The sequence below is a fragment of the Chiloscyllium plagiosum genome, unplaced genomic scaffold, assembly GCF_037043375.1.
Source record: "Chiloscyllium plagiosum isolate Xiang-an unplaced genomic scaffold, Cpla_swu_hap1 HiC_scaffold_8, whole genome shotgun sequence".
Taxonomy (NCBI): Eukaryota; Metazoa; Chordata; class Chondrichthyes; order Orectolobiformes; family Hemiscylliidae; genus Chiloscyllium; species Chiloscyllium plagiosum.
In genome coordinates, this window is record NW_028270146.1 from 48147210 (window position 1) to 48164245 (window position 17036).

The 17036-nt window shown below is 42.0% G+C and overlaps 1 protein-coding gene across 3 annotated transcripts in view; it reads left to right on the top strand.

Annotated features, from left to right (window-relative positions):
* LOC122553537 (exocyst complex component 3-like) overlaps positions 1 to 17036 on the top strand; it is a 65126-nt gene that overhangs the window by 20150 nt on the left and 27940 nt on the right. For 2 of the 3 annotated variants that reach the window (XM_043697471.2, XM_043697472.2), the window contains one exon: positions 9463 to 9591. The exons of the other annotated variant lie outside the window; for it this stretch is intronic. In XM_043697471.2, coding sequence (XP_043553406.2) covers positions 9463 to 9591 — 129 coding nt within the window. The remainder of the gene's footprint in view (positions 1 to 9462; positions 9592 to 17036) is intronic. 3 annotated transcript variants of the gene reach the window in all.

Below are 17036 nucleotides of genomic sequence, written 5' to 3' on the forward strand. Positions count from 1 at the left end.
CTGCAAAGTTTCACAGTCCTCTGCACACTTTGCTCTGCCACTCATCTTATAGAACATAGAAGAATACAGCGCAGTACAGGCCCTTTGGCCCTCGATGTTGCGCCGATCCAAGCCCACCTAACCTATACTAACCCACTATCCTCCATATACCTATCCAATGCCTGCTTAAATGCCCATAAAGAGGGAGAGTCCACCACTGCTGCTGGCAGGGCATTCCATGAACTTACGACTCGCTGAGTGAAGAACCTACCCCTAACTTCAGTCCTATATCTACCCCCCCTTAATTTAAAGCTATGCCCCCTTGTAATACCCGACTCCATACGCGGGAAAAGGTTCACACTGTCAACCCTATCTAACCCCCTAATCATCTTGTACACCTCAATCAAGTCACCCCTAAACCTTCTTTTCTCTAATGAAAACAGCCCCAAGTGTCTCAGTCTATCCTCATACGATCTTCCTTCCATACCAGGCAACATCCTGGTAAACCTCCTCTGCACCCGTTCCAGTGCCTCCACATCCTTCCTATAGTATGGCGACCAAAACTGCACACAATATTCCAGATGCGGCCGCACCAGAGTTTTATACAACTGCATCATGACCTCAGGACTCCAGAACTCAATTCCTCTACCAATAAAAGCCAGTACGCCATATGCCTTCCTCACCGCACTATTTACCTGGGTGGCAACTTTCAGAGATCTGTGTACATGGACACCAAGATCCCTCTGCTCATCCACACTACCAAGTATCCGACCATTAGCCCAGTACCCCATCTTTTTGTTATTCTTCCCAAAGTGAATCACCTCACATTTAGCTACATTGAATTCCATTTGCCACCTTTCTGCCCAGCTCTGCAGCTTCTCTATATCCTGCTGTAACCTGCCACATCCTTCCTCACTGTCAACAACTCCTCCGACTTTCGTATCATCCGCAAACTTGCTCACCCAACCTTCTAACCCCTCTTCCAGGTCATTTATAAAAATGACAAACAGCAATGGTCCCAAAACAGATCCTTGCGGAACACCGCTAGTGACGGCACTCCATGAAGAAACTTTGCCATCAACTACTACCCTCTGTCTTCTTCCATCCAGCCAATTCCTAATCCAAACCTCCAACTCACCCTCAATGCCATATCTCCGTATTTTCTGCAGTAGCCTACCATGGGGAACCTTATCAAACGCCTTACTAAAATCCATATATACCACATCTACCGCTTTCCCCTCATCAACCTCCTTCGTCACCTTTTCAAAGAATTCAATAAGGTTTGTGAGGCACGACCTGCCCTTCACAAAACCATGCTGACTATCCTTGATCACATTATTCCTATCCAGATGTGCATAAATCCTATCCCTTACAATTCTCTCTAAGACTTTGCCCACAACAGAAGTGAGACTCACCGGCCTATAGTTACTAGGGTTATCCCTACTCCCCTTTTTGAACAAGGGAACCACATTTGCTATCCTCCAGTCTTCTGGCACTACTCCAGTAGACAAAGAGGACATAAAAATCAAGGCCAATGGCTCTGCAATCTCCTCCCTTGCTTCCCAGAGAATCCTAGGATAAATGCCATCAGGCCCAGGGGACTTATCTATTTTCACCTTTTCCAGGATTTCCAACACCTCTTCTCTACATACCTCAAAGCCATCCATTCTACTTATTTGTGACTCAGTATTCACATCGACGACAATGCCCTGTTCCTGAGTAAATACTGAAGAAAAGTATTCATTCAGTGTCTCCCCAATCTCTTCCGCCTCCACACGCAACTTCCCACTACTATCCTTGACTGGACCTATTCCTACCCTAGTCATTCTTTTATTCCTAACATACCTATAGAAAGCCTTAGGGTTTTCCCTAATCCTACCGACTAAGGACCTTTCATGTCCCCTCCTTGCTGCTCTTAGCTCTCTCTTCAGGTCCTTCCTGGCTACCCTATAACTCTCAATCGCCCCAATTGAACCTTCACGTCTCATCTTGAGATAGGCCGCCCTCTTCCATTTAACAAGGGATTCCAATTCCTTATTAAACCACGGCTCCCTCGCACGACCCTTTCCTCCCTGCCTGACAGGTACATAATTATCAAGGACACTCAATAGTTGCTCCTTGAACAAGCTCCACATATCATTTACACTCTTGCCTTGGAGTCTACTTTTCCAAGCCACACATCCTAAGTCATGCCTCACCGCATCATAATTTCCCTGACCCCAGCTATAACTCTTGCCCTGTAGTACACACTTATCCCTCTCCATCACGAGAGTAAAAATCACCGAATTATGGTCACTATCCCCAAAGTGCTCACCTACCTCTAATTCTAACACCTGGCCTGGTTCGTTACCCAGAACCAAATCCAGTATGGCCTCACCTCTTGTTGGCCTGTCTACATATTGTGTCAGGAAACTCTCCTGCACACATTGAACAAACACTGACCCATCTAACGAACTTGAGCTATAGCTTTCCCAATCAATATCAGGAAAGTTAAAGTCCCCCATAACCACCACCCTATTACTGTCACTCATCTCCTGAATCACCTTCCCTATCCTTTCTTCTACGTTTCTAGGACTATTGGGAGGCCTGTAAAAGACTCCTAACAGGGTGACCTCACCTTTCCTATTCCGAACCTCAGCCCAAACTACCTCAGATGGCAAGTCCTCATCCATCGTCCTTTCCACCACTGTAATACTATCTTTGACAAGCAATGCCACACCTCCCCCTCTTTTACCCCCACCTCTGACCCTACTAAAACATTTAAATCCTGGAACCTGCAACAGCCAATCCTGTCCCTGTTCTAGCCATGTCTCCGTAATAGCCACAACATCGAAGTCCCAGGTACCAACCCACGCTGCAAGTTCACCTACCTTATTTCGTATACTTCTTGCATTGAAGTATACACACTTCAAGCCACTTTCCTGTTTACAGACACCCTCCTTGGAAATTGATGCCATGTTCCTAACCTCCCTACACTCCAGGCCCTGCACCCTGAAGCTACAATCTGGGTTCCCATGCCCCTGCAGAGTTAGTTTAAACCTGCAGGGGCATGGGAATCTTCGTGTCATCCACAAACTTTGACACCGTATACGTGGTCCCAAACTCTAAATTATCTATGTAAATTGTGCATAATTGCAGTCCCAACACTGATCTCTGAAGCACGCGAATAGTCACTGATCGGCAACTCTTTTGTCACAAAGCTAGTCTCTTTTTTTTCTGTAAGCTCTTCCTTGGCTCTAAGACTGTCCTTTTTTTTCAGAGGGGCAATAAACTGGGCCGGACTCCAATCAGTTTGGTTTGGTACAGAGATGAAAAAAGGTTGTAGTTCTGTTAGCCGAACTGGGAATTTGTGTTGCAGACGTTTCGTCCCCTGTCTAGGTGACATCTTCAGTGTTTGGGAGCCTCCTGTGAAGCACTTCTGTGATGTTTCCTCCAGCATTTATAGTGGTTTGTCTCTGCCGCTTCCGGTTGTCAGTTCCAGCTCTCCATTGTAGTGGTCGGTATATTGGGTCCAGGTTGATGTGCTTATTGATTGAATCTGTGAATGAGTGCCATGCCTCTAGGAATTCCTTGGATGTTCTCTGTTTGGCTTGTCCTATGATAATAGTGTTGTCCCAGTCGAACTCATGTTGCTTGTCATCTGCGTGTGTGGCTACTAAGGATAGCTGGTCGTGTCGTTTCGTGGCTAGTTGGTGTTCATGGTGTTCTGCACAAAACACTACATTGGACAAACAGGAAGACAGCTAATGATCCGCATCCATGAACACCAACTAGCCACAAAACGACACGACCAGCTATCCTTAGTAGCCAGACCCATCTGGTATCTTTCCAGGAAGGTGAATGTTGATCAACAGAAATATTCAACGGTGGAGAAAGACTTTAAGCGTGGAGTTGGCATTACAATATTTCTGTGTTTATATTGCTGGCAATGCATCAGAGACAACTGTATACACTGATCAAAACCCATTGACATTTGTGGAAAAATTTTAAGGACAAAAATGCCAGACTGTTTAGATTGAATGGCTGCAACAAGCTCCATGTGACAATTCATCACATCCATGTCAGTCGTCTTGCATGTTGTTGGCACTTCAGTCCTACCACGCAAGTGGAGAATTTTTCACCACACTGCTGGTTTGTGCCTTGTAGATGATGGACAGGCTTCAGGGAGTCAGGAGGTGAGTTATGATATTGTTGTTGTGCTAGTAATCCAGATACCCAGATAAAGCCCTGGAGCTGTGGATTGAAATCCTACCACGGGACATGGTAGAATCTGATTTTTGGTTTTAATTGCTGAGGGTGAGTTCCAGGATTTTGACCAAGCAACGTTATAGGAATGATGATTTTATTTCCAAGTGAAAGGAGTGAGTTACTTGTGGACTTGCAGGTGATAATGATATGATTTGTCTGCTGCCCTTGTCCTTCTAAGTAGGTTAAAGGTTCAGAAACGGGGGCCTAAGGAGCTGTGGCCAATTTCAGCAATGAATCTTGGAAATTTCATATCAAGTCAGCCACTTTGGTCTGGATGGTGTCAAGTTAATTGAGTGTTGTTGGAGCTGCATTCATCCAGCCAGTTGGAGGGTATGCCATCACACCCCTGACTTGTGCCTTTGTAGGACAGACTTTGGGAATCAGGAAATAAGTTGCTCACTTCAGGATTCCTAACATCTGATTTGCTCTTCTAGCCACATTATTTATATGGCTAGTCCAGCTCAGTTTCTGGTCAATGATAAACCCCTGAATGTTACTGGTGGGGGAATTCAGTGATAGTAATGTCATTAAATGTCTGCTCTTGGAAATGGATGTTGTGTAAATGTTACTTGTTAGCCCAAATCTGAATATTGCCCATGTCTTGCTGCATTTGAAAATGATCTGCTTCAGTGTCAGAGTCACAAAAGATACTCACCATTGTGGAATTGGCAATGAATATTACCATTTAGATTAGATTAGATTATATTACTTAGATTAGATTAGATTACTTAGTGTGGAAACAGGCCCTTCGGCCCAACAAGTCCACACCGCCCCGCCGAAGCGCAACCCACCCATACATTTACCCCTTACCTAACACCACGGGCAATTTAGCATGGCCAATTCACCTGACCCCTGCACATTTTTGGACTGTGGGAGGAAACCGGAGCACCCGGAGGAAACCCACGCAGACACGGGGAGAACGTGCAAACTCCACACAGTCAGTCGCCTGAGGCGGGAATTGAACCCGGGTCTCTGGCGCTGTGAGGCAACAGTGCTAACCACTGTGCCACCGTGCCACCCTTGTGACCTGATGATAGAGAAAAGTTAATTGAAGTATTGTTGGGACCATGACACTACCCTAAGGCACTCCTTCAAAGATGTCCTGGAACTGAGATGACTGACCTCCAACAGCCACTGCCATTCTCCTTTATGCCAGATGTGACTCCCAACTAGTGGAGAGTTTTTCCCCTGATTCTCCTGCCTCTAGTTTTGCCAGGGTATCTTAATGTCCCATTAGTGAAAAGGAATAATTAGTATTGCCTCCCTTCAAGGGTTCAGCTCTTTGTCCATCCTAAAACAAGTTTGTAATGAAGTCAGAAGCTTATTTTTGATTTTTCTAGTGCCAATGAGCATCAGTGTTTAGTAAGTGCTGCTTGACAGCACTATTAATGACTTCTTCCATCCCTTTTAGATTAGATTAGATTCTCTACAGTGTGGAAACAGGCCCTTCAGCCCAACAAGTCCACACTACTCCTCCGAAGAGAAACCCACCCAGACCCATTCTCCTACCTTATATTTACCCCTGACTAACGCACCTATCACTGGGGTGAATTTAGCATGGCCAATTGACCTAACCTGCACATCTTTGGATTGTGGGAGGAAACCGGAGCACCCGGAGGAAACCCACATAGACACAAGGAGAATGTGCAAACTCCACACACACACAGGTGGGAATAGAATCCAGAACCCTGCTGCTGTGAGGCAGCAGTGCTAACCACTGAGCCACTGTGCCGTCCTTTACTGATGATCAGGAGTGGACAAACATGATAGTAATTGACTGGGTTGGATTTGTCCTGAATTTTATATGCAGAATAACACTCGTCAATTTTAAACGTTATTGGAATATGCCAGTGTTTATATTTCTGGAGCATAAATCTTCAGTACTGTTAGCAGTATGTTTCAGAGCCCATAGCCTTTGCAGCATTCATTGCTTTCAGCAATTTCTTTATCACATGAGGTGAAGTAATTGGCTGAAGGCTCACATCTGTACTGCTCAGGACCTTTGGAGGAGCCTGAGATGGCGCATTAACTCTGCTCTTCTGGCTGAAGGTTGTGGTGGCAGTTGTTGATGCAGATGTTTCAGCCCTGTCGTTTCCACTTGTTTGGGCTCTCTCTCCATTTGAGAATGGAGATATTTGTGGAGCCTACTCCTTCAGTGAGATGTTTAATCCTTTTACCACTATTTAGGACTGGATTTGGCAACTCTGGAGAGCTTAGATGCTAATCTTTGTTTGTGGAATTGCATAGTCCTATCTGTCATTTGCTGCTTATGCTGTTTTGGCACACAAGTAGTCCTGTATTTGCAGCTTCACCAGGTTGATGCCTCATTTTAGGTACACCTGGTGCTGATCGTGGCGTGCCCTTTGACCCAGACTTGATCCCTCGGCCTCAGAGTAATGCAATATTCAGGCAGTGGGTTTGAAACTTTTGTTTTCTATTTAGCACAGAGATGGTGCCACATGGCATGATGGAAATTATCCCCAGTGGGGGGACATGATCTCTAAGGACTGTGTGGTGGTCACACCTACTGATACTGTCATGGATAGATGCATCTATGATAAGGGGATTGGTCCTGCTATTGGGACCAGGCATAACCAGGGATGATGGTGTTACCTGGGGCATTGTAAGGTCTGATTGTGATTATGGCCATGTTGGCTGTTGTTTAACAACTCCCCTAATGTTACTAATAGCTCCCAGAACTTAGCAAGGAGGGCTTTGCAGGGTGGACAAGGCTGTTAGCTGTTGTTGCTTATGGTGCCTAGGTTGATGCCAGGTGGTCAGTCCCATTTTTTTTCTTTTTTTCTTCTTGTTGATGGCTTCATGAGTATTTTCCTTGACCATTTCAGAGAGCAGTCACAAGTCAAACACTTTGCCATAGGTCTGGCATCTTTGTAGGTGTGACCAAGAAAAGACAGCAGATTTCCTTTCTTAAATGGCATTAGATTGTATTTTTTTTAAAGTCAAGAATGGTTTCATGGTCACTGTTAAACCTATAATTCCAAACATTTTTTTAAAAATTCAAATTCCACCAATGTCCTAGTCCACGTAGCAGAGATCCTAGCAATGTATTAATAGTCTGACGACAATACTATGACACCATTAATCTCCTTCACTTTCTATGTCCAGTGAAATACTTTTTCTAAAACGTTAGTGGGCGGCACAGTGGCACAGTGGTTAGCACTGCTGCCTCACCGCACCAGAGACCCAGGTTCAATTCCCGCCTCAGGTGACTGACTGACTGTGTGGAGTTTGCACATTGTCCCCGTGTCTGCGTGGGTTTCCTCTGGGTGCTCCGGTTTCCTCCCACAGTCCAAAAATGTGCAGGTTAGGTGAATTGGCCATGCTAAATTGCCCGTAGTGTTAGGTGTAGGGGTAAATGTAGGGGAATGGGTCTGGGTGGGTTGCGCTTCAGTGGGTTGGTGTGGATTTGTTGGGCCTGTAAGTAATCTAATCTAATCTGTGGTTGGCACCACCGTTCCAAGTGCCTTCAAATTCTTGGTTTCTTTGCAGAGGCTTTAATGGCCCAAACAATTAAACTTCATGACAATGGAGTGATTCATCAGTGAGGAAAGCAAGCAATATTTGGAATACTTCAGGCTTAGCACAGATCATGGTAGTCTGTTCTATCTCCATCCATACTCATCTGAAATTGAACAACCTGAAGACATGGAGGACAGATCGCTTTGAAAAGATTACAGCTTAATAAGCACATTCACATTTGTAGATGTACTCCCTTCAATATTGAGCTCCATCTACACTTACCAGGAATGTGCATGATGCACGATGATAATCATCACATGACGTTTGCAATGGTTCCGTCACTCTTTGACTTAACATGAAAGGAAGCAGTACAAATTTCACATGACTGGTGATAGAACATCACCTAAGCTATTATCTACATTAATAAACAATTGCAGGTCCGGGAGTTAAATTCCATACGTTCCAACTCTATTTTTAATCCCTGCCCTCCCTTTCATTGATCATGCAGGCTTGCCCCGGTCACTCAAGTGTTTCCTTTCTTCCTGGTGGTGGAATATAAATAAAGATTTACACATTTTAAAAAAAAAACCATACATTGTCAAATAGGGATTCTCAGACATCCACATTATTCTTAGAGAAAATGATCCGTTACTAACTGCACAAAAGAGCTATTAGTGATGGCAACACTAGATTTCAGCAATTTTCCCACCCTGAATAAAAAAGAAATCCCCCAGTGTTTCAGTAAATGCACAGGAAAATCAATAGAAGATGGTAAAAATAAGAGATAAAGAACAAATTAGTTCTCAACCTCCATATTCTTGTGTGCTTCAATTTTTGTAGCATAAACAAATTTCATCACAATATATGGTCACACTCTGCATTGAGAATGCTATGATTATTGTGCTGCCCACTGTTCTATCACTTGTAGATGTGTTCCAGCAACAAGCAGGAAGAAGAATCCCTGTCCCTGTTTTAGGGCTGAATAACTCCTCCTCTGATGATTGTGCATAGGTTATGACTTCTTTATGTCGGCTATACAGTAGTATAGATGATAGGCATGAACCTTGAGGGGGAGAAATGCCAGAGGGTTTGCATAGCATAATCATTTTAAATGCTGGATATACCAATGACATGGCACACTGACCAAAGTGTAAGGTGATATCTATCCTTCTCTGATGGCACTTGGACAAGTCTCAGTGTTGACAAGTAGGAGGTTTGTAGAACTTGTGTGGACAACTAAAGATGTGAAACTGTTTGAAACCTATAAATACCAGCTTATTGTAATCATATGCCTTGCTCTATCTAAGCACCATATGATCTATATGTCCTTGTTTGTTATTATCTGCCTGTACTGCTCACACAACAAATCTTTTCACTATACATAGGTACATGTGACTACAATAAATCAAATCAACTCTTGATCTGTCGGTTAAGATTTTAATTGGTATTTTTCAAGGCCTAAACTCTCTCAATTTTTTGAAAGTTTGTTAATTTATAATAGGTTGCTATCATTGAAGCTGAACTGTTCTGAGACAGATGTTCTAGTGATCAACTAGATTTGCTTATACAAAGGAAGTGATAGTATGTGCGCAGCTATTACAAGATGAAAAAAGAGTCAACATTTTAACATTAATATTCTATGAACTGTAAATTTAACAATCACCTGAAATTATTGAATCTGTGTAGTTCAATCATAAAGTCACATCAAATGTCAAGGTTTATAAGTGAGAGAATTTTGGCCCTCTGAATTTACAGGTGATAATTTCAAACTGGATGAAAAATTCTTTGGAGGAAGAGAAGACAAAATTGCTTGAATTTGAAACCCGAGAGCCAGAATTAATGATGGATTGTTACCATTCTAATATGGCCTATGATATCACTCAGGTAAGCATCCCAACATTCCATACTTCAGTATATGCAAACAGAAGAAAGCCATTCAGCAACTCTTGGCTTGTTCAAAGGTTCATTGTGATTAGAGTTGACCAGTAACCTAATGCCATCCACATTATTGATTTCTAATGCTTAGCTAACAAAAATCTATCAATGTCCAATTTAAAATTTTTAATAGAGCAATTTTGAATGTTCTTTCTCTGGAACTCCTTTTGTTCTCTGGAACTGTAATTACAGTTCAGAAGGTGGTGGTGGATTGGCTTGTTGAACTACTGTTGGAATGTGGATGCACCCTACAGTCCTGTTTGGAGGAAAATTCCAGGATGTTTCCTCAGCAATAATGAAAGAACGTTAATCCGGAACCACGCGTGATTTATGATTTAGAGGGGAGCTTGCAGATACTCCCATGTGGCCCTTGGCCTGGATAGTAAGATTTTATGGGTTTGGAAGATACTGTCAAAGGAGCCTTACCTACAGACTTGTCAGTCAGGAACAGGAATAGGCCATTCACCCCATTGGACCTGTTCTGTCATTCAATAAAATCATGGCTGATCTGACTAACCTCAAATCCACAGTCCTACCTGCCCAGATGGTAACTTTTTTCAAACCTTTGCTTAACAACCATCTATCCACCTATACGTTTTAAAAATATTCAAATACTTTGCTTCACCATCCTTTTTCGGGAACAGAGTTCCAAAACCTTGTAACTCTCCAAGAAAAAAAATCACCCAATGTGTTCTAAATGGACAGCCTCTGATATTTTTAAATAGTGATTCATACATAGAACATTACAGTGCAGTACAAGCCCTTCGGCCCTCGATGTTGTGCCACCCTGTCATACTAATCTGAAGCCCATCCCACCTACACTATTCCATGTACGTTCTTATGCCTATCCAATGACTACTTAAATACACTTAAACTTGGCGAATCTACTACTGTTAGATTACCTACAGTGTGGAAACAGGCCCTTTAGCCCAACAAGTCCACACCGACCCTCCAAAGACCAACCCACCCAGACCCAGTCCCCTACACCTAAAACTATGGGCACTTTAGCATGGCCAATTCACCTAACCTGCACATTTTTGGGCTGTGGGAGGAAACCAGAGTACCTGGAGGAAACCCACGCAGACTTGGGGAGAATGTGCAAACTCTACACGGACAGTTGCCTGAGGCAGGAATTGAACCCAGGTCTCTGGCGCTTTGAGGCAGCAGTGCTAGCCACCGTGCCACTCTAGTTCTAGATCTGTTCAGAAGACGAAGCCTCTTTTCCACATCTAATCTTTCAAGATGCCTCAATGTTCATTTCAACTAACGTATCTCTTCCTCTTCTAAACTCCCAATGGATGAAAGTCTAACCCTGAGCAACCTTTCCTCCTAAGATGAACCATGCATGTTAGGCATTAGTCTCATAAACCTTCTCTGAACTCCTCCAACTGCTGTCCTTCCTTAAATAAGGTATCCAAAAATGTACAAAGTAACTAATGTTCTGTTGAACTGAAGCAAAGCCTCCCTTCCTTGGTATTCAATTCTCTTTGCAATATATGATAACATTCTATTCGCTTTCTTAATTATTTTATGTGCTTGAATACCCTCCCTTTGAGATTTTATGCCTGAAGATATTAGATTCCTCTGCATCTCAGAGCTCTGAAATCACTCTACTTGGAAATTATGCTACTTTTTTATATTTCCTGCCAAAATAAGCAGTTTGTTATTTTCCTGTAGTATATTCAATTTGCCACCTCTTTACTTGCTCGACCTATATTTTTGTAGCTACCTTGTGACTTCTTTCACCAGTTACCTTCCTACTTATATCGTGTCATCAGCGAACATAGCAGCTGTCCCTTCATCCAAGTAACTTATAGAGTCATAGAGATGTATAGCACAGAAACAGATCCTTCAGTCAAACTCCTCTGTACCAATCCAATATCCCAACCCAATCTAGTCCCACCTGACAGCACCTCTTCTCTATCCTATCTACCTGCAACTCTACTGTCAAGGAACTATGAACCTGCACTCCAAGGTTTCTTTGTTCAGCAACACTCCCCAGCGCTTTACCGCTAAGTGTGTAAGTCCTGCTAAGATTTGCTTTCCCAAAATGCAGCACCTTGCATTTATCTAAATTAAACTCCATCTGCCACTTCTCAACCCATTGGCCCATCTGATCAAGATCCCATTGTAATTTGAGGTAACCTTTGCTGTCCACTACACCTCCTATTTTGGTGTCATCTGCAAAACTTACTAACTATACCTCTCATGCACACATACAAATCATTTATATAAATGACGAAAAGTAGTGGACCCAGCACTAATCCTTGTTGCCTCCATATAAATTGCAAACAGTTGACATCCCAGTATTGGTTTGATTTATTTTCACGTATTTTGTTAGAATGTACAATAAAGAATGTTAAAGTGTCGCCAGTCTCAAGAACCATCTTAAAGCACAGAAAAATAACCCAAAACACTGAATATAGAGATGGACAAAATGAAGAAAGTGTTCAACTTTATAGTCCTCCTTGTGAAAATGGGCCTGGAGGCCAGACACTAGTCCACTTGGCCACCACTGCTGGCATGAAAGTCGCCACTCTTTAGTGCCATCTTGCGTCCACCAACATGCTCGCCATTGAGACCTTGATGGATCTTGCCAATGTAGATGCCACTAATGCTGCCAGGTACTGCGCCAACCCAAACTCTACTCCACTGCCACCATGAATCTGCTTTGGGCCCACCTCACTGCTGCTGATGTCACTGGGTCTCTTGCTGGGCCCAAACTTGCCTCCGTCTCCATGAGTATGCGCAGACTTCGCTGGAACCCAAACACACCTCAGCTACAGCAGCCGACAGTTAGTGCTAGGACTGCCTTGACAAGCAGAAGCCACTAGGAACCCAAACATGGCTTCATGCTGATGGGCCTATTTGCTGTCACTGTGACAGAGCTCTTCAATAAGCAGTAAGTAGAGAGAAAAGAGAGGGTGGAACAAACACAGAAATGAAAAGAAAAGCAGCAATAGGTCTGAGCAAAAGAGGCCCGAGCTCAGGTGGCACACTGCTTGTTATGTCTTGCCACCCCAAAAAAGACCGATTTACACCTACTAGGAAAAAGTGAGGACTGGAGATAAAGGACTTATGCCCAAAATGTCAATTCTCCTGCTCCTCAGATGCTGCCTGACTGGCTGGCTGTGCTTTTTCAGCACCACACTCTTTTTGATCTATTTACACCTGCTGTCTACTACTTGTATTGGAAAGTTGTTGCAGTGGAATTTGCTACTGACTTTGGAAGCAATGTGTGCCATTACAATAAACAAAAAACTGCAGATACTGGAAATCAACAACCGAAATTACTAGAAAACCTCAGCAGCTTTGGCAGCATCTGTGGAGAGAAAATAGAATTAACATTTTAGGTCCAGTGACACTTCCTCAGAACTGCACCCGAAATGTTATCTCTGCTTTCTCTCAACAGATGCTGCCAGACTTGCTGAGTTCTTTCCAGCAATTAATGTTTTTGTACCAGTATATCCTCTAAAGTGTAGTCTCCAGTATAATGCAGATCTAAACTGTAACAATTTATCAGGTTTTTTTTCAAACAAACCTTGCTGTATTGTATTAACTTAAGTTGCTAATAAAGTCCTCTGAGACAATTTCATAGCATCCAAAACAAGCTACTTATTCTTTGAAAAATGTTATAGAAAATATCAGGAATTTCTATGGCTGCAGCAACATCGCCCTCTAGTTATCACCACTAACATTACATGAGCTTTTTTCGATTATGCTTTGTACCTGACTTCTGCATTTTAATGAACTCTGTATAAAGATCCACAAATTTCTTTGGGTCTTCAACATTCTTAGCTTCAATATCACTTGAATAATAAATAATGATTTTTTTTGGTTCTACACAAACAAAGTCACACTTTTTTCTGCATTTAAATCATTCTGGCACAGTTTTGTACACTTATTTAATCTATCAATTTTATGTTTTATGAGTACTTGCTCCTGCTTAATGCTATTTACTGTGCCATCAATTTTTGTCTTTTGACAATCTTAAATATTTGGTCTCTGTGTTATCTCAGTTACAAATACAGTGATTTGTTAAGGTCTCTGAACAGAGATTTTGTGGCACATCACTCGTTACTTCCTACCAACCTTTTTATAACTTTTTTCACAATATACATGTTGCTGTCTAGGGCAGCACTTATTGCCCATCCTTAATTTCCCTTGAGAAGGGGATGATTTGATCTTCTTGCTTGAACCACATGTCCTGGGAGTGTATGCACATCCATAATGCTGTTAGGGAAGAAGTCTGCAGTTTTGACCAAGTGAAAGTGAGCAAACCGTGATAAAGTTCCAAGTCAGGATGGTGTGGCTTTTTTTATTTGGAAGAGAGCTGCCCTTGTCTTTTGAGGTGTTAAGAGGTCATAGTTTTGGATGGTGCTGGTGAAGAGACCAGTTTGAGTTTCTTGCATTGCATCTTGTATATGATATACAAAATATGAAGGTGATACACTCCCACACTCCCCCACCCCACCCCCCAATACCATCACAACAATATTGTTTCAGTGTTAGAATACATATTGGTGTGGGATAAATGCCACATTGGCCATCTCCAACGCAAAGTCAAGAACACTTTATTACAATCATGCACACAAAAGACTTTGTCTCCTAATGCTCTTGCCCTCTGTCTGACTCTCTCATACTCTGTATGGAACCTATCACCTTTTCTCAGACACAGACTAGTGGACAAGATCAGAAGTGAAAAATCAGATGAAGGCCTTGGGCTTATGAATTACAGTAACTTTATCTCCAACAAATCTATTAACCTTCTTAATTCTCCACAGCCTCTGTTAAGGAAAAGCATAGTAAATAATCATTGAGTTGTTAACAGAAAGGGGAAGGACTTGTCTCATCAACTTTATTAATTTTTCTTTGGAAAGGGTAAACAATAGAGCAGACTAAATTCTGCAGCTGCGAATTATTAAATTGTGAAGTCATTGTTGACTGTTGGGAAAAGTCATTTAGCTCACTTATGTCCTTCAGAGAAGGCAATGTCGTTGATTCTCAACTGCTGTCTGAAATGGCATAGCAAACCACTTCAGCAGCATGGACCCTCCTCAAAATATACGCATATATTAATGAAGTAAACAGCCAACAAATCGAAAAGCAAATGTTAGAAGATAACTAAGCCTTACATATTGTCAATCTCCTACATCAATTCAGCAGTTTAACAGGGGAAGAAAATTTATGCCTATCAGCATCAAATGTCACCAAAACTGCAGGAGCTAGTGTTGACATTACCACTACACATTAACAGATGTGTACCCTAACTGGTGGCACTCCATAGTACAGCCCATGAAAAAGATTCACCAAATTATAAGATGGAACTTTGATGTGCCACTGCACAGAAATCACTTTGCAGCTCCAGTGTGCAAGTTCAGCTTGGATTCCTGACATCATTGACCTGGTAGATACCAATGACTCAACAGTGCCATTGTTACCAGTATGGAAAGATCTTAACATCATAACTATTTGGGAGATTCAATCCACACCCATGGTGGTGAGAATGGAAGAGCCATAGGGCTTTACTGTTCTAAGAGGAGAATGAAACAGAGATACCATCAGTAAGCAGATCAAGAACTACCACAAATATGTATCAGAGAGAGCACTGTCAGAAATACATTGTAATACCTGGATGCCAGCAAAAGTCTCTAAGATATGCAGTCAGCCCCAGTTATATGAAGTAATTATCAATCATGTTGTTACATTGTGAAGGAACATAAATGACTCAGACCAAAGAATAAGATACCACTTTTGCACACACAGTAAAGAAAACTGATGGTATCCAGCAGTAAGACAACCAAGTTGCCAGCCAAGAACCAGTGAGAATAACACATTCCTCTCCAGATGCAAATAGTTTCACTTGATTGAGGGGAATTGGCAAACCTCCAATGCATTATCAAAATTCTAGCTGTTTTGCATATTTAATTGTTGAATTGATGGTGTGCCTATGACTAATGATGTGTAACTTGTTGGGATTTCCTTTCTTTGAAAAAAGTGACATGTTATGTTATGCCTCACACTAGATGTGTGATATGTTTTAAAGTACATGTTCACGATGCCAGCATCATATCGCAGACTCCCATCTTGACATACTTTGTTCTCTTCCATTATGACACACTAACAGAAGCATGCTGCATTTCATCCAAATTGCTTAGGTTAAGCCAAGACATGCAAGTGTTTTGGTAGATGCTAGGTGCCTTAAGAATGTTTATTGCATTTTTCAGTACTATGTGACCTATGTCTTGTCCTTTGTATTACATGTGATAATGGTAGATCACCAATATTTGTCACAAGTTGGCATAACATCTCATAAACCTGTACCGAGTTTTGGTTTGTATGCATATAGACTATTATTTACAGTCCTAGCCACCATATTGTAAAAAGCTGATAGAGGCACTGAACACTGGGATACCAGAAGGTATACGAGGGTGAAGTATTTATCAAGGAAGTTTGGCATGTTGTGTCTTTTTTTCTTTGGAGAATGAAAATAAAGGCTGAGCAGTGATCTAATGAAGGTCACAAATTTCTGAAATGTTTTGTGAGAGCTGATGCAGAGAAAATGTTTCTTCTTGGGGCATAAAGCATAATTGGAGGCCATTGATGATAAAATAATCACCAAGATATCTGTTAGGGACTTCAAAAAAAATGACCTTACATGCGGAGTGATAAAAATATGGAACCAATAACCACAGTTGAAGTAAATACTACCCATATATGAGGGCGAGGGTGTAGAGTATTAGAGTTGATAGATTTAAATGTGAAAAGCTGGGATGAGGTTTATGGGGAGCATAAATTTTGGGCAAGGCCAATGGCCTGTTTCTGTGCCATATGCCCTACATGCTTGGGAAGAGGGCTCAGTGTTGGGTGCTTTTCTATTATGGTGTAACTTAATGGTTTAGATCTAAAAGTAGGAGACATGAATGGAAATTTTGCACATGACACAAAAATAGCTGATAGCGAACAAGATGATCGTTGATTTCAAGGTGATATTAACGGTTTGGCTGAATCTCTGGAGAAGTGGCAAATGGAATTCAATCCAGAGAAGTGTGAAGTTATGCATTTGAGGAGGGCAAACAAAGCAAGAGAATACATAACAAATGTTAGGAAAATGGGAGGAGTAGAGGAAGTGAAACCTAATTACATGTCCACAGTGCTCTAAAGGTGGCAGCACAAGTAGATAAGGTGGCAAAGAAGGCACATGAAATGCATTTCTTCATCAAAAAAGGTAGTGAATACAAAAGCAGGGATTTAATGCTGGGATTCACATCTGCGGTTTTGGTATATAGTTCTTCTCAATGCATTACAGGAAGGACAGAAATTCTGTAAATAGAATATGAAAGAAATTTGCAGGTATATTGCAAGGAAAGATAGAATGCTAGGGCTGTTTCCTT